At 35.7% G+C, this 25,131-nt stretch overlaps 1 protein-coding gene across 4 annotated transcripts in view; it reads left to right on the top strand.

The window, feature by feature from the left end:
• LOC150105280 (general transcription factor 3C polypeptide 4-like) overlaps positions 1-25,131 on the top strand; it is a 267,680-nt gene that overhangs the window by 57,218 nt on the left and 185,331 nt on the right. For all 4 annotated transcript variants that reach the window (XM_090394058.1, XM_090394057.1, XM_090394059.1 and 1 more), the window contains exons 5-6: positions 4,101-4,221; positions 17,850-17,929. In XM_090394058.1, coding sequence (XP_090250184.1) covers positions 4,101-4,221; positions 17,850-17,929 — 201 coding nt within the window. The remainder of the gene's footprint in view (positions 1-4,100; positions 4,222-17,849; positions 17,930-25,131) is intronic.

The raw sequence follows: 25,131 nt of genomic DNA, 5'->3' as shown, positions 1-25,131 counted from the left end.
AGTTCTTAGAAAAATTAGTGACCTGAACAGATATCATCAGTGACAGCATCATATGAAAATAAAGATATTAGGAAGAAACTTGACATTATTTGCTTTTAAGAATGTGTGAGCAGGACTAATCTAAGGTGATATGTTCATTTAAATAGAATGGGAGAGGAAAGATTAGCAAAATAGGTATTTGATGCCAAAATGGCAGGAAAGAGACTCAGAGGAAGACCAAGGTCTAAGTGGATTGATTCAGTCAGAAGTGTCAGATTTCACAATATTTGAGTGCTGACAAGTAATAGATGGATTTGGAGGAACACTGTTAATAGGAGATTAATAATGATGTAAAGTTAATTGTGTAGTGCTGTCCTAATGGCCTGAACATCCCTTGAGGGTACATATCAGGAAATTGATGATGATGATATAGGAAATGATTTGAAGGAAAATATTGAGTTGTTTACTATGTAATGTAATAGTTTGTTAAAAAACGTTTAATTTTCTTGACCAAAAAGCTCTGGAAAAACTTTTATTGGGATTATATTGATCAAGTGTATATAATAAACAACTAAGTTATACCAACTAGTTTCACCAACTAAGTCTGTTGGCATCTTCAGGGTACATAACTAATATAAGGCACTAAAAAGTAAAAACCTGTTTACAAACTAAAATCAACCGATTCCAATTATATTAAACAAAGAACAGAGCGCGTACAATACATTCATAGAGTGTGGATGATCTCACTTGTTGTTATTTTGGAACGTTCTATAGTTGGCACTATAATACAGTTCTGGCGAGTTGAAGGATCTGATAAGGGTCTTCCAGATCACGGGCAAGATTGGTCCTTGGATTAGTCCTCAGACCACATAAAATAAGAGTGGCCTTTAAACCCACAGAAACGATTAGACAATTCTTAAGCTCTCCAAAAGATAGCCATCCTTTCTCCAAATATGCTGGAGTTTATAACATACCATGCTCGTGCGGCTTGAGTTACATTGGCCAAACTTCAAGGAGCCTTGAAATTAGGCATAAAGAACGTATAGGTGACGTCAATAATAGCAGAGAAGAAAAATCGGGGTTAGCGTTTCATTTCTCAAGAACGAACCATACCATAGAGTGGGATAGAAGCACAATTCCTTACATGGAGGAGGACTTCCGCTCCCAAATTTTTTAAGGAGGCCACAACAGTTGCCCACTGTACACAAAACCTTAACAGGAACCAAGGACTAATCTTGCCCGTGATCTGGAAGACCCTTATCAGATCCTTCAACTCACCAGAACTGAATTATATGCCAACTATAGAACCAAAATAACAACAAGTGAGATCATCCACGCTCTATGAATGTATTGTACACGCTCTGTTCTTTGTTTAATATAATTGGAATCAGTTGATTTTAATTTGTAACAGTTTTTTACTTTTTAGTGCCTTACATCAGTTATGTACCCTGAAGATGCAACAGACTTAGTTGGTGAAACTAGTTGGTATAACTTAGTTGTTTATTATATACACTTGATCAATATAATCCCAATAAAAGTTTTTCCTAATGTAATAGTTAGTCAGGGAAATGTGGACAGCTGGTAGAATCTTTTAGATGGGCTGACAGGATGGGATAAAGATAACATGTGTAGTTTAATGTGGAAAAGTCTAAATTTGCGCATTTCAAGAACTACTTTCAAACGTTTGTACTACATTAATGGAAACTGTACTCCAGGAAATTTAATGAATGTAGAGATTCTGAGATGTTGGCAGTTAGGAAATTGAAGTTCAGAAGGCATATTGCTATGTAGCTCATGACATTACTTGGTTATTGAGGTAACACACTAACCTGCAAGGATAAGGTAGTTATCATTCCCGTTTATTTAGACTTTGGTGTGACTATCTGGATTACTGTGCACATGTTTGGTCATCTAGGTTTCATGAGGAAGTGGTAGAGGATCTAGAGCAGTGCTTCCCAAACTTCTGGATGTCAGGGCCCCCTTTGGAAAAATTAAAATATTTCACAGCCCCCCTCAAAAAAAAAATCGTAATATAGACACATATTATTATATTATTTATTGTATTTATATTCAGTACAAATACGCAGCGAATATTGCAAAAATTAAATGCAAATATTACATTTTTAGCATCTTACATACACATTTGACAGGTACATTATCTCATATTTTTATATAGATAGATATATTGTTATTGTACATTTGCAGTACAAGCACATGAAACATAAAATGATTACTAATAAAGAAAGAATTAAAAACATAAAAGAAGTTTAATAACAATTTAACGTGATGGATGTGTTTCAATACTGCTACACCAATATCACGTGAAATATTTGAAACTGCAATTCTTAGATTTCTGTTTTGAAATGAAACTTATATGAATAAGCATATGTTTACTAATATTCATTAAGTGCTGAAGTACGTGGGAAGCAAAATTTGTGAACCCACACCAATGTGTGATTTTTTTTCCATTAAAATATAAAAAATAACAAAAAAGAAATAAAAATTAAATACGTTTCTTTTAAGATGGAAAAAACTACTTAGTCTTAAAAAATTTTAAATTTGTTTTCATTATTTCATGGCTCCCTCAACAAAACCTATGACCCCCGAGGGAGCCGTGGCACACAGTTTGGGAAGTGCTTATCTAGAGAATGCCCAAGAAGGTGAGTCATCTGTAGAATGCTGCATATAAGGATAAATTGAGAGTTTAGATTGCAGAAGTTGGTTTATAAGCAGAAAAGAGAAGATATGATAGCAGTGTGTAAGTTACCAAAAGGATTTTATAGATTGATACAGTGGAAATTTGTCAGCACTTGACTAAAGAGGGCAGAACAAGAATCATCCCTGAAAGTCGAATAACTTTCTATATTTTTTGCTTAGAGACTGCATAAGTTTTCATAGGCTGTTGTAAGTACTTTTCAATATATTCAAGAGAACGGTACAATAAGTATTGAGTGGATACTTCAGATTTGTGGAGAGATTCCCATGCTATAATAATAATAAAATGAAATGGGGATTACTGCCCCTTCAGAAATGTCTACACATTGCATTGTTCAACCATAATTAGATTACTTAGTTGACTCTTAGTATAGCAAGCCCCATTATGACAGTTTTATTCCCCATAATATACTGAAATTTTTCTACTCCCATATGCACATTGCTGTTTTAAAGGAAATTTTATAACTATCCACTAGAGCAAAATTTTTCCCTGTGGTCCCTATAATTTTGCTATTGCGAGAATCACCTGTAGTCATTTCTTATAGCTAAAGGTCACCTAAGAAACTTGGCCTAATTATAAAATGAAGTGTGCAGGGAGATCATGATCTCTGCGCACATATCTGTAAGTTTCAAGGCTTATACATTTTCCAAGTTTGAAATTTAGTTCACTTATGGTCATATTATTTAACCATTTTTGACAAAATTTGGAAAACTATGTGTTTTTTTTTTTCATATATTGTTTAAAGTCCTGCCGAATACTGCATAATTAGATTAAAATGAAAATCACAATTGTAAAGGTGAAAGGAAAATGCTGTAGATACAACTTCAGATTGCATCACTCAACAACAGTCAGTTATTTGTTGACTGTTTTGTATATTTCATTAAAAAAAAAAACCTTATCCAGAAAACAAGTGCATCAAGTACTGAGTAAGCAGAAGGAAGCTAGCTACAATTTAGAAGCAGCTGATTTTTGTGACTTCCATCCAAAAAAAAGGTTATAAATTTCTTGACCTATCCAGTACATTAGTATCGTAGGTGGGTTAAGAGATTTTTTTTTCTTTCTATAAATATCATTATGCTATGTTAACTGTTGAGACTGTAAATTCCTCTGAATTTTAATCAGTATGATAGCAGCTGCAAAAATGACACTGCTAATGTTAATAAAGTTTCTAAACTTGCAACCAACCACCAGCTTCTTTGACTTGTTTCTTTATATGTATGTGTTTTTTTTTTTTTAAGCAAGATATATTTTCTTATAAATATGATTGGGTTTAGATTGCAGTTTAAATATGGGATGTACATGATTCATCCTTTTAAGCCAGTTACAATATATTTTTATATATTATGTCATAAATAGTGCATCTGAGCTTATAAATGCTGCTCTTATATTTGTTTCTTTTATATAGAAATGATCTGGACAGATTTATTTGCTATACATGATGCAAAGACAGACCTGCGGTGGTGTTACTTAATAACTGCTATGAAGAGTGGACATATTGTTTGGTGGAAAATTGCTCCTAACAGTGAGTAAGTTTTCAACATGCTTTTATGTATTCTTATTTATAACTTACATTATATGCAGTTTTTTTTTTTTTTCATGTTAAATATAAATTTATAAACTTGTTTTGCCCATATTTACAATGGGGAAACAGTATTGTAGTCGAAGGAGGTAAGCCGCATTCTCCTCTTCCAAATTTTACACCTTTGAGTAATTCAAATATACCAACCAAATATAGTATTCTCCTTCGTTATTGTTTTTTAATGTACACTATCTTAAAACACATTGTATTCCACTTGCAGATTTGGTTACAATTAATTGATGAATTAAAGTATTCAAAGTTATCCTACAATTAATTGCATTAAGATGAATGCTGATCTATACACTCTTAAAACTTGCATATATTGATAAAAATGCAATCTTACAGTCAAACTGACGCGAATTTTGTAGTGCAGGTTGCGTAAGTCATGACAGCACACCTGACCAAAATGGGTACATGTGACACCACTGATATTCAGATAAAAGAAACCATCTTACAGTTCAGAATGTCACACACTTGATGACAATATCATGGGTTTCCCATTGGACTCCTTTGGATCTCACTCCTTCAATTCAAATGTGGCTAAGAATTAACCATGCAGCAGATGACAAGGGTGAAACATGGACAAAATAAATTATGATAATCAAGTAGCGATTTGGAAATATTTAAAGAAAGGTAAATAATTTATGGACAAAATAAACAGTATAATGATAATCAAGTAGTGATTTGGAAATATTTAAAGGAAGGTAAATAATTTCAGTAAAATATTTTTTATTTTGATTTTTTACTATGTAAGATGGGTAGGGTGAGAGAACCAGTTGCTAAAGTTTCTATATATCCCATGACTATGCATAAGTAATATAATGCTCAAGATAGGAAGGCAACCGTGTAGTAAGGAGGTAAAAAAATAAAGTATAAGAAGAGATTGGCGCTGCAGTTCAAGGAGTTCTTTCACTATGTGTCATTCAGGAAGAGAGAGAAGGTATTGTGGGTGAATGACTGTTCTGGATGGAGACAGTAGTATTTTGGTGGATTATGAGCTTAATGATCGCTTTATTATGGTGTTTCATTCTGTTGAAGTAGGTTATATTCCTTGATGAAGGGATGATCAGAAGGGTGAATGTAGAGGATGTGTTTAAATGTCAGTAAGACAGTGGGTTGGTTAGGATTTTTCCAGGTGTTTTAAGGGAATGTACTGAGGAACTGACATGCCACTGCTCTTGCTGTTTAATGAAATTCTTGTAATGGGACAAGTTCATAAAGAACAAAAAGGATAAGATAGCACCATTGCTTAAGGGTGGAGATTAAATGGAGGCATCAAACTATAAAGTAGTTTGTATTTCTTCTGTGGTAGTTATGATTTTGTAAAACTTAGTAATAACTATGGTTGTTTCTTATAAGAAAATAAAATTGATTTGGGGGAAAGGCATACGCTGCCATTTTTTCAGATTTTTGAAAGCATTTGACAGGTTGTGTGTTGATAAGTTGATATTTAAGCTGAGGTGTATGGTTTTAGATATCAGGTTAGTGGATTGAACTGGGAATTGGTTTCTGATGGGTATCTGAATTGTTGCAGGATTTATTTATTTGTAGATATCAGAAAGTTAGAACAGTATCGGGGAGAAAGAAGGCTACAAATAAGGTTCCCCAAATGGGGAGCTGTTACTTTTCATCCTTTATGTCAATGGTATCATCACTGAATTGCAGGAAGATATTCAGTTGTTTATAGATGATATAAAGTTTGAGAGGTTTATCAGTAATAGTGCTGATGATGTTACTCATCAAGAGCATTTGCTAAGCTTAGCATACACACTCTGCAACCAACAGGCTATGTGTTTGAATCCCATCATGGACATGGATGTTTGTAAATGTCATTTAGGTGGAAGATGAATTTCATTGCTCAGTGTGAAGCCACCAACCTCTTGAAAAGTTCAATTTTGTTCTCTATAACAGCATATCTGAATTATGTAAAAAAAAATAGATAAAAATATTAAAAAATAAATTATCCAGCATTCATAATAAAATTAATGGAAACATGAAGGTGTATAAAGGATAACAAAATCTTTAATCTTCTCCATATGTCATGCTGTGTTGACAGCATCTTTGCTATCAGACCACATCCAGTAGATGCACTGGTTCTTTTCCTGTCACTGATCAACAGTCTACATTCTCACATTAAATTTCTATGGAAAAAAGAGAAAGATGATAACTTATCCTTCTTTGACATTCTGGTCTTCACTCATCCATTGGCATCTTTTCCAGTTCTGTATATTATAAACCTCTACTGGTCAATATATTTAACAAGATTCTGTGCATCATCCTTTGCATAAAATTGGTATTGTCAAACTCTTCTCAACAGAGCATGCTTCATCTGCTCCAACTCTAATAATTTGAAACAAGGATTGGACATCATGAAAATGATCATGCAGCTTTTCTGTCAACAAATTGTCCACCGTATTACTATTCACTAAAGTTAAATTTTCACTGCCATCTCTCTTGGGAGTTTACCAAATACCTTTTGAATGTTTTCCCACAAATTTTGGACAAACCAGGCATTTAGTTGAGAAGAGACTTTAAGAACACTAATACTACATGTACAAAATGGTATAAATCAAGTCTTGCACAGCAGAGCGTTCACACAGATCATTAAATCTTTTTATTGATGACACATCTTACCCACAAATGCTGCTATTTTAAATTTGAATGATTATCTAGAAATTCCAAATTCCTATTGCATCACCCAAACCTAAATTGCGATGATTTTATTTCTTTACTGAAAGATTTTTACTTGGTTACAAATAAAATTAAACTTGAAAAGAAATTATGTTCTTGTTTAATTCTTTATCAAGTGTTGTAAGAAAACAAACTTTGCACATGAAAAATCTTCACGACTAGGCTACTTGTATATAGAAGCTGGTGATGTCGCATCAGTTACCTTAGTATCTCATAATGTAATGCACATATCCTTTCAGACCTGTATGATGCTATGCATTATTGGATAATACATATCACTACCTATCTGGGTAGTAGTAATGATAATGCATAATACATTATGCATTATCACATCTTTTCCAGCCAAACACATGCAGCAGCTAATCAGCATCCTCTCACAGTTCAACTCCAAACCATCAGAACAAATTTCTCCTCAAGTAGTAAAAAAAAACCTTTTTACTATATAGGAAGTATATGACTTCTTCATTAATTAAACCTTGTTATCTCTTTTGGATCTGGCTCCCACTAATGAGACCTTGAAGGTTGAAACTAGTCTGGGTAGTGACTCCTATAATAAATAGGATCATACAAGTCTGAAAGTATGTATGCTTCACATTATGGGATGCTAAGGCAATTGATGAGAAGTCATCAGCTTCTATATTCAAGTGGCATAATTGTGAAGATTCTTCATGTGCAAACTTTGTTTGCTTACATTTGGATAAATAAATAAGCAAGAATATACTTTTTTCATTTCATATTTTTATTTTATTTTATTTTTTGTACGGTGTTTTGTCATTGGTAATGTCCTATTATCATTTCTAGTTTGCAGTTCATACATTAAAATATATTGTTGTTGTTGGTTTTTTTATTCTAAGTTTTAGAATAAACCAGATCAAAATCTCTGATGTATTTTGATATTCATTATGGTTAAGCTAGTTTTCTGTTTATAATGTATTCAAGTTATCATTAAACTCTAACTACTGACTTGCATCTTAATTATAGATAACTGCATACAGGTTATATGCAATCACTTTCATCAAATTCCTGACATGTACCCTCAAGGTTTGTACAGGATATGATGTACTAAATGAAAAAATAACATCATTACTAACTTCCTATATACAATTTTCCTCCAAATCAGTCTGTTACTTGTCAAGACTCTGCCATTATCAGATCTTATATTTCTATCATCTAAGGCACTTTGTACCGTATCAATCCACCTATATCATGGTCTTCCTCTGGATCTTTTTCCTGCCAACCTGGCAGAGAACACTTGTTTTGCTAATCTTTCCTCTCCCATTTTGTTTAAGTGACCATCCAACCTGAGATTAGCTCTGCTAATCAGCATCCTCTCACAGTTCAACTCCAAACCATCAGAACAAATTTCTCCTCAAGTAGTAAAAAAAAACCTTTTTACTATATGGGAAGTATATGACTTCTTCATTAATTAAACCTTGAAACTTGATTAAAAGTTTCAAGGTTTTCAAAGTTTCAAAAATTAAAAGGTTGAAACTAGTCTGGGTAGTGACTCCTATAATAAATAGGATCATACAAGTCTGAAAGTATGTATGCTTCACATTATGGGATGCTAAGGCAATTGATGAGAAGTCATCAGCTTCTATATTCAAGTGGCATAATTGTGAAGATTCTTCATGTGCAAACTTTGTTTGCTTACATTTGGATAAATAAATAAGCAAGAATATACTTTTTTCATTTCATATTTTTATTTTATTTTATTTTTTGTACGGTGTTTTGTCATTGGTAATGTCCTATTATCATTTCTAGTTTGCAGTTCATACATTAAAATATATTGTTGTTGTTGGTTTTTTTATTCTAAGTTTTAGAATAAACCAGATCAAAATCTCTGATGTATTTTGATATTCATTATGGTTAAGCTAGTTTTCTGTTTATAATGTATTCAAGTTATCATTAAACTCTAACTACTGACTTGCATCTTAATTATAGATAACTGCATACAGGTTATATGCAATCACTTTCATCAAATTCCTGACATGTACCCTCAAGGTTTGTACAGGATATGATGTACTAAATGAAAAAATAACATCATTACTAACTTCCTATATACAATTTTCCTCCAAATCAGTCTGTTACTTGTCAAGACTCTGCCATTATCAGATCTTATATTTCTATCATCTAAGGCACTTTGTACCGTATCAATCCACCTATATCATGGTCTTACTCTGGATCTTTTTCCTGCCAACCTGGCAGAGAACACTTGTTTTGCTAATCTTTCCTCTCCCATTTTGTTTAAGTGACCATCCAACCTGAGATTAGCTCTGCTAACACATTCCTGAATGCTAACATTGATGCTATCTGTTCACACCCATAATCTTTCTCAGGACTCTCATATCAGTGGTCTCTAGTCTTTGGTCTAGTGTTTTACTTCTGACCCAGCTCTCAGATCCATAAGTTAAAATTGGTTTGAACACTGACTTATTATTATTATTACTACCCGAAGACCTAATGGAGTCAAAGAATCATCTGGGAGGTCCTTTTATCACACACACACACACATCTCATCATACCGTGTCTTAAACACACGCAAACTCCTTGCAGACACCACACTCTCAGGCAAGGCATTCCAATCATTAACAACTCTGCACGAAAAAAACCTGCCTCTCACTCCCCTACTCACACCCTCTTTATACAGTTTCCAGGGATGACCTCTGGTTCTCCCCTGATCTCCCACTATTCTCTGTAGAACTTCTCCACCATTGATCTTATAACAACCCCCTTGTAGGTCTCTATCATATCTCCCCTCTTCCTCCTCTCCACCAGACTCTGCAAATTACATCTTCTCAATCTTTCCTCATACTCAACATTCCAGAGGTCAGAAACTACCTTAGTCAGTCACCTTTGGACCCTTTCCAACATCTCTTCATCCTTCTGAAAACCCGGTGACCAAATCTGGGCACAATAGTCCATGTGTGGCCTAATCAAAGCCTTATTCAATGGAACAAGAATCTCCTTACTTATTATACAAGTCAGTGTCCTCTGCCTCATTCCCAGAATTCTTTGTGTTGTCCTCACAATTTTGGCAACGTGTCCCCAAAATTTTAGATCCTTATCCACTATCACCCCAATATCTCTTATTCCTCCACCTCTGACAGTATATTCCCACCAGTCATAAATTCTACATACCATCTTTGTTTCCCAAATTTTAAAACCTTACATTTTGCAACATTGAACTCCCATACCCATTCACTCAATTTATTCAAGACTTCTTGTAAGGCCACAACATCTTCTCTACTCTTCATAGTTTGTCCCAATTTTGTATCATCTGCAAACAACTGAATATCCCCATTGAAATCTTCACCAACATCATTAATATACAAGTTAAATAGTAATGGCCCTAAAACAGACCCCTGAGGCACTTTACTAGTGACTTTCCTTTTCCTGGATATCGCATCCCCATACACAACTTGTTGATACATATCAGATAGTCAGTCTCCAATCCAATGCACTAATCTAATATCCAACCCCATCTGCTCTAGTTTGACTGTCAACTTATCATGAGGTACTCTATCAAAAGCTTTTGCAAAATTCAAGTATATCCTTCTCCTAAAACATGACCTCCCTTTAGCAAATCCATGCTGTCCATCAAAGATTATACCATTGTTGTCACCCCAACTCTGGATCCTAGTTCTCACAAGCTTCTCCAACAACTTAAACACAACACCTGACACACAGATAGACCTATAGTTTGATGCTTGAGTTCGATCACCTCCTTTATGAAGTGGCACAATCTTACCCTCCTTCCACTCTTTAGAAACTTGACCAAGTTCAAGACTCGTATTAAAAAAATATGTCAAGGCAGGTGTCAACTCTTTGGCACATTCCTTCAGAATACGCGGTGATATATTATCAAGTCCCACAGCCTTATTTACATCTAGTTTACTCAACTCCCCAAACACCTCTTGTTCACTTAGAGTCAGTCTCTCCTCCCCATCATCAACTGCTCTCAATCTCTCCATGAAGTTACATTCACAAGATTGAAATATCTTTATGAACTGCTCATTAAGTATCTCCACCACACATTCTGCAGCAGCTGTCTTTATACCATTTTCTCCAATCAATGTCATCCTTCCATAATCATTCTTTCTTTTGCTGGCTACATATCAAAAGAACTCCCTAGGATTCTTTTTGGCTTCATTAGCTAACTGCTGTTCATACCTCTCTTTAACTACTCTCACCAACCAAGTCATCCTCCCTGCCTGGTCTTTGTAGACCTCGTGAAATTGGTTATTTTCACTTCTCTTATGCTGCCTCCACAATGCCCTTTTTCTCTGTATTGCATGCTTAATCTCTTTATTCATCCATCTCACACCCACCTTATTTAATCTTCTCACCCTTGGAATACATTTAGACATTGCATCTACTAGATAGTTTTGGAAAATCCCCCAAGCTGCATTGATCTCTTTTCCAGCTAACTCCTCATTCCACGCTACACCTGCAAGCTGTCTCCTGAGCTCTTCATAATCACCTCCCCTTGCAGTTCCACATATACCCTTTTCTTACAGGGATCCTGCACTACTGGCAACCACCCAGGTAATAACCTCATGGTCACTCTCACTAATTGGTGGATGATTTGACACCTCATTTATAATTACATCATCCTCTGATGAGATGACCAAATCTAAGACCCTTAATTCTCGTGTGCCTTCTGTTACATACTGTCTGAGGTAGTTATCCCTCAAAAACTCAAGAAACTCATTTTCTTTACTTCCAGTTGCTATCTCATCATTCCAGTCTATATTGCCATAATTAAAATCACTCATAATGATCACCCTTTTCTTATTTGTTTGGCTAATTTGACTATACATTTCACTATCACCACCATCCACATTACCAGGTCTATAACAACATTCCACAAAGTATTTGTTTCTATTCACCTCTATCTCACACCATACTGCCTCAAAACCACTGGCCCTATTTCCTTCTTGCATCTCTACTTTGTATGGACATAACTCTTTCTCTATCATCAATAGCACTCCCCACCTCCCTTTTTACCCCTTCTATCCTCACGAAACATATCATACCCTTCCATCTCTATTCCTGTCAGAATGTCGTCCTCATCATCCTTATATACAACTAATTTAGTGTTTTGACTAATTTCTCTCTTATTCCATATAAATTTATTCAGTTGACTTCCTACCATACCAGCTTTGTTGATTCTGTTGTCTATTTCCATATTTAATTTACCAATTTCCCTAAAAATTGTGTCTAAGTAGCTGAAATGTGTCACTTGTTCTATAGGTTCTCCATTCACAATACAGTTGATATTTTCAATGTTTTAGCCTATTTTCATTGTCTTTCACATGTTATTGCTGTCCTTCATACCATATCTATTACAACAGTTATTCAGGTTCATCAGGGAATCTTGCAGATTTATTAGAAGTATAACATCATCTACAGAAAGCAAAGAGCTGATATTAACATCTCCAATTTTGATATCAGGTTTAATACCACTTTCCTTCATAATTTGATCCATATAGATAATGATTAACAGAGGAGATAATGTACATCCTTGACTGACACCAAATTTAATTTCAAACCATCTTCCTGTACTTCTTTCAATTCTAACTGCTGACTCACAACACAGATAAAGACGTATTGCTTGATATAATGCCCCACTGACACCATATGACTGTAGTGTTTTGAGTAGCCTCTCTCTTGGCACCTTGTCATATGCCTCTTCCAGATCTACAAACCTTAAATACAGATCTTTTATATAAATTAGGTGGATATTAAATCCTACCTAATTTCAGAGCCGAATACAGAAACTATAAAAGTTTCGTATTTGAAAGTTGAACAGAGAGCTTGCAGAAATACACTTACCACCATACTATGAGTTGCCCTAGCCGAACCTAATAGCAAGCGCTCACGCCAAAGTGCCCATATATTGCCTACTATTGGTCCATTTTAATAAGGTTTCACTGGTCTCTGACAGCTGTTTCAAACTAATTGGTTTTTTGTCAGAGACCAGGCAGAAACCTAAGAGAGTAAAAACTCTCTGTACTAAGGAACTTGAAGCATTGTAGAGGTGTATTTTCCGTAAGCAAACGCTCGGTCAGCGTTTGCTTACATAATTTTTACTAAAATAAAGAGCCAGAAGGCTTCAATTTGGTGATGCAAAATTATATAAATTAAGTGGATATTTATTATGATTACGGCTATTTTGCCTGCTTCAGTTAAGTGGATATTAAATCTAACATAATTTGGTGAGGATGTCATGATGATGACATCCTCACCTCACTAGAGGTGAGGTGAGGATGTCATCATCACCTCACTAGATGCAACTTCTTTATACACCAACGTGGATGTCCCCAGAACATTAGACATCGTACACACACTTCTCACTGAGGACCACACCCTACACACACACACACAAAATTAACACGAAATGACATCGTTAGCTTGATCAAACTCACAATATCCACCAACTTCTTTAAATTCAACAGCTCCTTATATGTTCAAATTTTTGGTCTCCCAATGGGCCAAAACATCACTGGACATCAAGCAGAATTATTCCTGGCACACATTGAATCACTTCTACTCCCCCCCCCCGGCATCACCTTTTATGGCAGATACGTAGACTATGCATTGGCAAACCCTCACACATCTCCGCCTTACAAACATCCCTCAACGATTATAGCAACAGACTACAATTCACCATGGAAACAGAAAAGAACAAATCCATCATTAAACCTGAATTTAATTAGAAGCCATAATAGGATAGCTACGAAGATATTCCACAAACCCACACATATTGGAAACTACCTCCATTTCAATTCATACCACCCATATTCCGTCAAAAAATCAGTCATCCTATCACAATTTATCAATGCTTACAAATTCTCAACCAACAGCAATTATCTTAACATGGAACTAAAGTATTTAACACAGTTTTTTAAAAATCGCAACTACCCCACACATCTAAAAAATTATGCGAACAATACGGCAAAATCCCGTCTTAACGATAATACTACCAAAACAGACTTCCCGACACGTATGGTCATCAAATTGCCATACATCCAAAACACATACAAAGCCTACAAATACATTTTCAAAAACACGGACTATAAGCTAGTATTTACCACGAACCAAATATTAGCAACTCTCCTTAAACCTACTAAATCTCTCACTCACAAAGAAATATTCGAACACCACAACGTAGTCTACAAATTTCCTTGTCAAAAAGACTGTGACGTCAACACTGGCTCCACAATTAGTTCTTTATGGACTAGACTACAAGAGCACTTCAGGGATTGCAATATTCCCATTTTGGAATATCTGAACACAAAAAAACATCGCAACATCAAAAAGAAAAACAAAACACAGAGTACAGGGAAGACAGAGATTGCAGCTCATGCCCTTGAACTAAAACATAACCCCCCAAATCGACAAGGCCATAATCATAGACAAACAAGACAACGAAACAATGCTTAGAATATCCGAAACTATTGCCATAAAATGCGATGAAAATTCTATCAACATCCACCGCCCCTACCTTTCCGAATGTTGGACGATCCAGAACTTACAAACTAAGCCACGACCCCCAGCAATGTAGTGACCACAAATGCCCTAATTTGGCAGATGCAACTTGCAGCCTTGACATAGCCCTACTCCCACCACAAGGTTCCAATGACGGTCAGACAATGTCCGAAACGGTCCACACCCCCATTAACCCCTGTCCCAGTTTCCACATAAGGATATTCTTCCCCTTCATTCCCCCCCCCCCTCCCCCCACAAAAAATGCGGCCCTAAACAAAATAATATATATATTTATATATATATTATTAATGTAACCCGGGTTTCCAGTCTTATTTCCCGCATCAAAACGTACCCCCATGTCCCCCCCCCCCCCCGTTTATAAACAACCTTCAGCAAAATCTTGGAATTGGAAGGCATCATAGAACCAAAAACAAGGTATGTACAAAATTTTTTCCACCTCTTTTATTCTGCCATATTGCCTTCTATACTCACCTACTCACCCATAATGCCCTAAAAAAAATATATATATACCCCTTTTTTTGAGTAATGTTAGCCAATGTATTAAAATAAGGGACACTCCTAAACAAAAACAGGCTATAATAGCTGTAATTATATTAATAGTGTTTAAGAGGAGTAACATGGGAATTTTCCCAGAAACTATACTTAATACTTATTGAACATTTCCATGATATCTTCAGTAGATGTGACTCATGTTCTACTTCTGACAACTAAAGTCTGTCTTCTGCATTCACTTTTCCTTTACTGGCAACATAACTGTAGAATTCTCCAGAGTTTTGCTTTACTTTTAGTCAGTCTCCTTTCATGTGTCAATTTCTCTTTCCTCACTGCACTCATCACTTTCCTATCCTGTTCCTTATACTCCTGCTGCTGCTGAGGTATACCATGTTCTTTTTTATATCCACCATAACAACCTTTCTCAGAAGCTCTTGCATAATTTCATGATTCATCGATTTCAGCCTTACTTTATTTATCCTCCTACCTTTAGGAATACAATCTGACATTGCCAGAAGTAACTGATTCCAGATAAAGTCTCAGGCACTGCTGATTTGTTTTCCCTTCAACTGATCAATCACAGCACATCAGCAGTCTCTTTTCTTAATTTATCATAGTTCCCTCTTCTGTAATCCCACACATCTCTCTTGTTTTATGAAGCTTGTACCTACCTGACCACTCCTCACTTCAAAACACTTCAATTGGGGAGAGTGATCCACATGATCACTCTCCCCAATTGGTGTCATTATCGAATTCTGTTATCATTTAATGATAACAGAATTTGTTGTTTCAACTACATGTGTTGCTTCGACTACATGCTACATAGATAGTTTTTCCTAAGCAGTTCAAGATATTCAGTCTCCTTACTCTCACATTGTTTCCTACTTCCAATCAGTGCTTTGGTGATAATAATGGGTGACTTTAACAGTGGATGTTTTACATCCATAGTGAAAGTCATCCATTATTATCACCTTTCCTTTGTTCGTGAGTTACACTCTTCTACTTAATTGTCTCTAGCAACACTTAGATCCTGTGCTGCCTCATTCACCCTTCCTTGCAAATCATTTTACCTACCAGCACTGGCAAATCTGCAGTTCCTCTTCCATAGCCTCAGTCATCACTCTTCCTATCTTTGCTTTGACATACTTTGGGCACCTGCTTCATTTTCATGTCTTTCAGTATAGAATCCCCATAAACACTACACTACTTTTCACCATTCTACTACAGTCATTCATCTTTGGCTAATTTGCCACTACACCTTTCTTCTTACACTTCTGACTACCAATATCTTCTCTAAATGCTCTATCTCACTCAGCACATGCCTCAGTTTGTTCCTTAGTCTTACTGAATATCATCTGGTATCCCTGCTTGTGTTCACAGCATTCATGTTATCTTCTTTAGCATTCTTCTACTGTTCCACTGTCTTTTGCATCTTCCTCTCTCTTACTACTCTGCTATGTCAGTCACCACATTTGTACCACATTCATTATTCCCAACTTTTGCTATGCTCATATCACTTACATCATTCACAGCACCATTGATTTCTTTTTTCAATAGATGACTTGCCTGCTTTTTCATAACTTTCTTACCACTTGCTGCTCTTTCACTTATATTAGTATATAAGGGTCTACAGTTTACTTCTCAAAACTGCTCAACCCTTTTTTAAAACTTTCTTAGATATTTTTCAGTATATTTGTTCTTATCCTGCTCAAACCTATATGGTGATTGCTTCCCATTTCAGATCTCTTATATATGTTGGTATCCAGAACTGGTATAAAAATATCAATGTCAGCAACAGTAAAGTTAAGAAGACTTCTTGAAATTTTTACACTGGAGTATGGTGTTGGTACTGAGTAGGCCATGTCCTGAAATCCAGCAGACAAATGGAATTATTATTAGCTTTATTCTTTTCTCCAGTTTTTCAAAAACATTTCTATATCTTTGGTATTCATTTCTTACCTTGCTATTTATGTTTCCCAATGAGAACTAACTTGTCCTTTTTGTTACACCAACTGCCTTCTCTGCTGACTTGAAAAATTCATCCATTATCATGTTAGGTCTTTCTGTAGTGCCATAGGCACAAACGTTTCATTTTCCATTTTGAAATTTATCCACATCACTGTACTTGAAACTGCTTTTCATTCAAGAAGTTTATTTTCAAGTTTAGTGTTGAATATGGTGGCTGCACATTTTATAGTTATTATTTAGTAGTATCCCACTTGTTTTTGTCTTTTTACACCAGTTTTGTTGTGTTGTGTTGTGTTGAGCTAGTGCTTAATTCCATTGATACTTCTTACATCGATATTGCCCATCTTAAGTTCTGCTGAGGTTAACTTTGCTCCAGTAGCTGACTTTTCACTGTGTGTCCTAATTCTTGACAAAAACAGCATGAATCTTGTTTGTCCAGAAGACACCCTAGCCCACATCACATTAGTTCAGTATACAGTTGGATAAGTAGAATACCTATTAATGAGACATGCTACACCCCATTATCCTTTCCTTTAGTGTTATACGGTGATCAGCATTCATTTCAGACAAATTATGGATTACCATGTTAGAAATAACTACTTTAACTTAAATGGCAGGAAATTAAAGTAATTATTTCTAACAAGGTTGTAGTCTCCGTAATTTGTCTGAAATGAACCCACCATTATGAAGTATTATAATTTTATGTTAATATAAAAAAGAATTATAGATTTAACATCACAGTTGTGATTTGAATTTTACAGACTTATCACACCTTGATGATTAGAAATTTTATAAGGCAAAGTGACTTGTTGCTTGTTGTCATGAAAACTTGCAGATATAAATATATGTGCACGCACATACACACAGAGGTAAAAATTCGTATTGCATGTTTTTTTTCCCTTCTTCCAGAGCCATTCTTATACAAGAGTGGGATACTCAACTGAATATAATTACGTCACTTTATTGGCAGCAGATTGGGCCTTCATTTGGTAATAAATGCTTATTAATTTTATTTATAAATTATGTATAAAATAATACTCAGTCTCATATTACAACTTTTGTTTCATATGCTGCTATATTTTTATCAGTTTATCATTTGTTTATATTAACTAGAAAACAATGTCAAAGAAATGTATTGATTAGAATGGTGTGCTGTGAGGTCTATCTGACCATGCTTTTGACATCTGTTACAGAATCAAACGGGGGGTGGGAGGAGGTAAAAACCCAACGATGCTTCACCATGGCAAAACTTTTTCTAAATAAACATGATTGTGTGAAACTTTCAGTGATTTGGGAAACTAATTCCTAGACTCCTACTAAAAATTCAAGGCTAGTTATTAGCACCCATAAAGGGTGTCCCCCTCTTTGCCTTAACTTCTAATGCATAATCTTCCGCTCATTGTTTCTGTGTTATTACTTTTTTATGATGGATCTGTGACAGAGATGAAATATTGGAACTATTAAACCTGTGTTTTTGCTATTTCATTATGCTTTTTCATTTTGTTAACTCTTAAATTGCCTCTGGACCCTCTCCAACATCTCTTTTTTTTTTTTTTGAAAACCAAATCTGTGCACAGTAGTCCATATGTGGTTAATCAGAGCCTTATACAATGGAACTGGAATCTCCTTCTGCAAATTATTGTCCTTCGCATCATTCCCAAAATTTGTTGTGTTGTCCTCAATTTTGGCAATATGTCCTCTAAATTTCAGTTTCTTATCCATCACCCCAAGATCTCTTATTTCCTCCACCTCCAGAAATATATCCCCATCAAGAATAAATTCTGCATCCCATCTTTGTTTTCCAAATTTTAAAACTTTACATTTGCAACATTGAACTGGCATCCCCACTCCAATGTGCTCCTGTTCAAATCTTCTTGTAAAGCCACAATATTTGCTCTACTCCTCATAGTTCGTCCAAACTTTGCATCATCTGCAAACAGCTGTATATTCCCATTCAAATCTCTCCCAATATAATAACACACAGGTTAAAAGCACAATGGCCCTAAAACCTGAGGTCACCTGAGGCACACCACTAGCAACTTTCCTCTTTTGGGATATTGCTCTCTCATACACAAATGGTTGAATACCTATCAGACAACCAATCTCTGATCCAATGCACTAGTCTAATATCCAACCCCATCTGCTTTAGTTTGACTGTCAACTTATCATGCAGTAATTTCTCAAAAGATTTTTGAGAGATTACTTTTTTGTATGAATACACTATTTTTGTATGGATACTGAAATAGATACACTATTGTGTATCCATTTCCCACAGCTAATATTGCTGTCATGTTATTGTATTAAGTAAATAGATTACTACAACATGACTTCCCTTTAGTAAATCCATGCTATCCATCAAAGGTAATACCATTGTTGTCAACCCAGTTCTGGATCCTGATTTTCACCGGTCTCTCCAACACTTTAAACACAACCCCTGACACACAGAGTGGCTTATAATTTGATGCTTGAATTCTATCACCTCCTTTATGAAGCAGTACAATCTTGCATTCCTTCCACTCCTCTGGAACATGACCCAGTGTAAGACTCACATTAAACAAATATGTCAAGGCAGATGTCAACTTCCTGTCAGATTCCTTCATAATACACAGTGACATATCAAGTCTCACAGATTTATTAATATCAAGTTTGCTTAATTCCCCATATACCTCTTCCTCACTCACAGTCTCTCCTCATCCAATGCTCTCATACTCTCCATGATGTCACATTCACAAGAATGAAAGACATTTATGAACTGCTCATTAAATATCTCAGCTGTATCCTCTGCAGCATTTGTTCTTATACCATTTTCTCCAATAAATGCCATCCTACCATAATCATTCTTTTTTTTTTTTTTTTTTTGTTGGCTATGTATTGAAAGAACTTCCTGGGATTTTTTTTTTTTTTTTTTGCTTCATTAGCTAACTGCTGCTCCTACTAAACTTTTGCTAATCTTACCAACTGATCATCTTCCTTGCTTGTTCTTAATAATCCTCATGGAATTGATTATTACTACTCCTCTTATATTGCCTTCATAATGCCTTTTTCCTCTGTATTGCATGCTTAATTCTTCATTAATTTCACACCTACCTTATTTAACTTTCTGATCCCTGGAATACATTTAGACATTGATTCTATTAGACATTTCTCGAATATCACCCAAACAGCGTTGATCTCCTTTCCACCCAATTCCTCATTCCATGCTACAGCTCCAAGCTGTCTCTTGAGCTTCTCATAATCACTACCCTTGTAGTTCCACATATACCCTTTCCTCACACAGAAGTCCTCACATCACTCACTTCATGGTCACTCTTACCAATTGAAGGGGAATTTGACACCTTGTAATAATATCCTGTGATGAGATGATCAAATCTAAGACCCCTCAATCCTCTTGTGCCCTCTGTTACATACTGCCTGAAGTTGTTGTCCCTCAAAAACTCAAGAAACTCATTTTCTTTACTTCAAGTTGCTATCTAATCATCCCAATCTATACCGCTGTTATTAAAATCATCCATATTGATAATCCCTTTCCTATTTGATTGGCTAATTTTCATGTACATTTCCTGGTCACCACCCTCCACATTACCAAGTGTTGGATTCTGAATATATAGAGATTGGAGTAATTATTATTTGCTTCAGAATCCAACATGATCTTCCATCACAAATGCTAGACTTGTAAATATTATTTAATGTAAATAACTTATTTTACAATTTAATATTCATATAACTACTTTAATTTTGTCTAATATTTAATTATTTAATCAAAGATATATGTATTAATAATGATAAGACTGTATTAAATATTATTAAGCTATTTTATTCGTTACTATGTTAATATTATAAGAACTTGTATTTGATAATTTAACTGCGCATTATTTGAAATGTAAATATTCTCTGTTTATTCCTGTTTGTAAAGTTTACCTTTATGTAATAGCTCAATTTTATTATATTTTGTTTTGTTGTCATGGAAACATATGTTAGATAGCTTGCACGTTTTGGAACACCACGTGAGGAGAAGGTTTATTGAAAAGAGTTTTTAGAAAGAAATCACGAGAATAATTTAGTGAGAAAAACGGATATATAAGCGATGAACGCTGGAAATTATTATTATTAAGAGATTAGATTAGAGAGAGAAAGGAGAGGATTGGCATTAGGTTGGAATCTGAGCATTCGGGAATCACAGTGCGATAATAGCGAGTCGGCAAGTCACTCAAGCAGCTAATAAAGTCTACTAGTCGAGAGGCGGTTAGCTAATAAATTGTAGAATAACGATTATTGCTACGGAAGACAGCTGAGTGACTACTAAATAGACTAGCGATATTTGAGTTGAGATTTAATTTCAGGGCCGACCTGTCAAGGACACACAGAATCTTGAAATAAAGCACGGAGTTACTAGAATAGAAGAGGCTGTAAAATTGAAGTTTACCATTAGCTGTGCTTAGAATTATAGTGCCTAAAGAATTAATCGAATGCTGGAGGAATGAACAACTGTGCATATAAAACCTAAAGTTAAGGAATTATTGTGTATTGCTTTATTTCATGAGTGATCAGTAGTACTTTATGCAACAACGTTTGTTTATGTGTATTGTGATGGATAATTAATTCAGTTAATGCTTTGAAGATTTATTTTAATGAGTGCCGATTATTGTTAAAAGTGTTTACGGTTATAAAAAGTGTTTGTGTATAAGTTGAGAAGAAGATAGAAGATTATCGGTAAGATTATTCCAACCGTTAATATTCCTATACAGAGAAGTGTGAGAGTTTCATCCGAGAATTTCCTTATATTAACAGTAACTATTGGTGAGAATTAACTGAAGTGTAAAATTAAAAGTGTTTTCTTGTAAAGTGGTATTACTGCGATTTTATTGTATTTGGAACTTAAAGAACTGTGAGAAGACTGTATTAGAGATAACAAATTTACCATTGTCTGAGTTTGTATGACAGTATTATCAGAAAGGCTGAAGTGTTTATAGTAACTTAATTAGTGATTTGATCTTAAGTGTAAAATTTGTGATTTTTAAAATTAAATGTTTGTTTTTGTTTATCTAAAGTTGTATTTTGCCTGAATCTCTTTTACTGCGCCATTCATAAAATATTCGAACCAAAGCGGGTGAATTAAGTAAGTTAAATATACTCGGCCAGTATATATAATAACAACATATAAAGGAAGGGTAGTTGAGAGTTGGTTTATCTTCAATTCTTGAACTAATTCAGATATAAAGTGGCGCAGTCTTTAAATATAAATTTTCTTTATATTTGAATTAGAAATCAACTCACAACTTATCAATTAGTTAAGAACATCGTAATAGTAATCATGTCGGATCCAAGGTATAGATTAAGAAGAAATAGGATCCAACACAAGTCTATAGCAGCATCCAACAAAGTGTTTCATTCTGTTCACCTCTATCTCATAACATATACCACTGTTCCTGTCATTACCAATATTCCTGCTTGCAGCTCTACCTTGTATGGACATAACTCTTTTTCTATCATTAATACACTCTGCCTCCCTTTTTATTCTTATCAGGATATCATCCTCATTCATCCTTGTCTTACTTATCCCAACAATTTTTGGGATAAACAGTAGTGCAACCATTACAGTATGTTATCCCAGGTGATGATATTGCAGGAACAAGAGAGCCAAAGGCTTATAGGAATGCGGTAAATGAAATGGAGGTGCATAACATATTACATGAATATTACAAAAAAAGAACTCTACCGTCAATCCAAAACTTCCTACCAACACCGTAATCAACCTTTCTTCAGTCACCCTGAAGCCTGAAGACACTCAACGCGCTTTCACGTGGCCACAACTTCGACATTGCTCCCAGAAAAATACCTAGTGAGGATATTATGATCCAGATCGAACACAGAATCCGCCACCTTCTGAATCAAATCGCCAACAGTGTAAGACTGGATGTAGCTTGTGTCCTCTCTAAAGCAAGTCCACCGAAAACCAACATATCCAATAAGGAGTATAAAGCTCTGCAGGAAATGAGGAATAATAAACAAATAGTTATTACCAAAGCGGATAAGGGAAGTGCAACTGTAGTACTTAACCAAATGGACTACACAGGTAAGCTTAAAGCTCTTCTATTAGATCGGGCTACTTACCTCCCTATCGAAAACAATCCCACCAACTCACAAATCAGAAAACTTCACAGGCTCCTTAAGAAGGTCACTGCTTGGCCTGTAGAAGTTATTAACAGATTAAAACCATTTAACTCTATATCTCCCCCCCCCACTCGTATTTATTTACTCCCAAAAATACATAAAGAAAATATGCCATTACGTCCCATAGTGGATGGCATTGATTCCCCCACATACAAATTAGCTAAATATTTGGCCAAAGTGCTCACACACTATACTGGCAACACACCATCACACATAAAAAAACTCAGCCCACTTCAAAGCCAGTATAGAAAACCTTACACTCCAACATATTGACATAATGGTCAACTTTGACGTCTCCTCCTTATTAACAAATGTCCCACTCAAGGAAACTTTAGAGCTAATCCAAGCTAAATTTCCTCCCAATATCTCAGCCCTATTTCAGTTCACAATGAACTCAGGCTATTTCGTTTGGCAGGGAAAATTCTACAAACAAATAGAGGGGACAGCCATGGGTTCACCACTCTCCCCACCCGTGGGCAATTTCTTTATGGAGACCTTTGAAGAAAAAGCCTTAGCCTCTGCCCCACAAAAACCAACCATATGGCTTCGCTACGTTGATGATGTGTTCGCTATTTGGCCACATGGCTCTGATACACTCCTCTCCTTCTTAACACACTTAAACAACCAACACCCCAGAATCAAGTTCACTCTGGTAAAAGAGGAAAACAACAGCCCCCCCCCCCTTTCCTAGACACATTAGTCACCCGCCAACCTAATAGAACCTTGGTTTTCTCAGTTTATAGAAAACTCACCCATACAGGCAGATACATTCACCAACAATTCCCCCCCCCCCTCACAACAATATGGAGTGGCAAAAACACTATACAACAGGGCTAAACTAATCTGTTCAACAACAAGGCCCTAAACACTGAACTAAATCACATCCTCAACACTTTCTCAGCCAATGGCTACCCCCCCCCCCCCCATAAAATCCAAAAAATATTGAAACCAACAAACCACAACCCCCCCCTCCCCACCTTCACAAGGATTAGTCTTAATCCATCACCATTCCTACATCTGAGGCACCTAGGAAAAAATTACCAAAATCTTAAAAAAACATGACTTGATCTCCTGTTACAGACCATACAGAAAATTGGCATCCCTTATCTGCTCCATTAAAGACCAACCACTTCCCCTAGACCTATCTGGTGTATACCAGATCCCTTGCAGTTGTAAACTGTCTTACTTTGGCCAAACAGGCAGGACAGCGAATATCAGAATTTCTGAACACAAGGACTACATCCGGTTTCACAAGTACAGCCACTTGGGTCTTGCAGACCATGCTCTGGATACATGCCACAGAATATGGTAGAAGAAAGCTACAATAATACACTGTAGCAAGTTCAAATTCGAAAGAAAGACTATTCATGGAATCAGCCCCAGCCCTAAGAAACTCTCCAAACCTCAACAAATTTGGTTGCATGAGACTGCCCCAAATTTGGGAGGCTTACATCAGCAGACCTTCAGCCGAACGGCCAAGAACACCTACATAGCCCACTAGGGTGCACCATCAGGACTTTTAGGAGAACAATAGCTTCCTCACTTCATTCTCAGTGCTGTGTTATAGTGCCGTTTTTGTAAGTTCCTTTTGAAGATGGCAACGTGACGTTGCCGAAATATCGGAAATATTTATTAAAGTGTTATTTAATTTACATTCTTATATACGTTGTCAATTCCTTAATTGATTTAGTAATGCATAACCAACGTATAAGCTTGTCTTCGAGAATAACATATTACAGAACCTTAATGTGAATACAGCTATGGGATTGGATGGTATACCAGCTTGAGTTTTACGTGAAGTGGCGAGAGAATTGTCAGTGCCCTTGACCATATTGTTTAATATGGTCAAGGACTCAGGACTAACCCAGAGTCTCAGCTCTGGGTTAGTCCTGAGGGGGTAGAAAGAGGGGGAAATAGTTCCATTGTATTTAAAGGAGGCTCCAAGTCTAATGTAGCAAATTACCGACTGATCAGCATATCAAGAGTTGCACGAATGGTGAATGAGTTCAAGGAGTGGTAT

Source organism: Typopeltis vanoorti, chromosome 6 (genome assembly GCF_054136105.1).
Source record: "Typopeltis vanoorti isolate ZY-2024b chromosome 6, IOZ_Tvanoo_1.0, whole genome shotgun sequence".
NCBI classification, from domain to species: Eukaryota; Metazoa; Arthropoda; class Arachnida; order Uropygi; family Thelyphonidae; genus Typopeltis; species Typopeltis vanoorti.
Note: the sequence above shows the minus strand (reverse complement) of the source record. Positions and strands in the feature narration are given on the sequence as shown.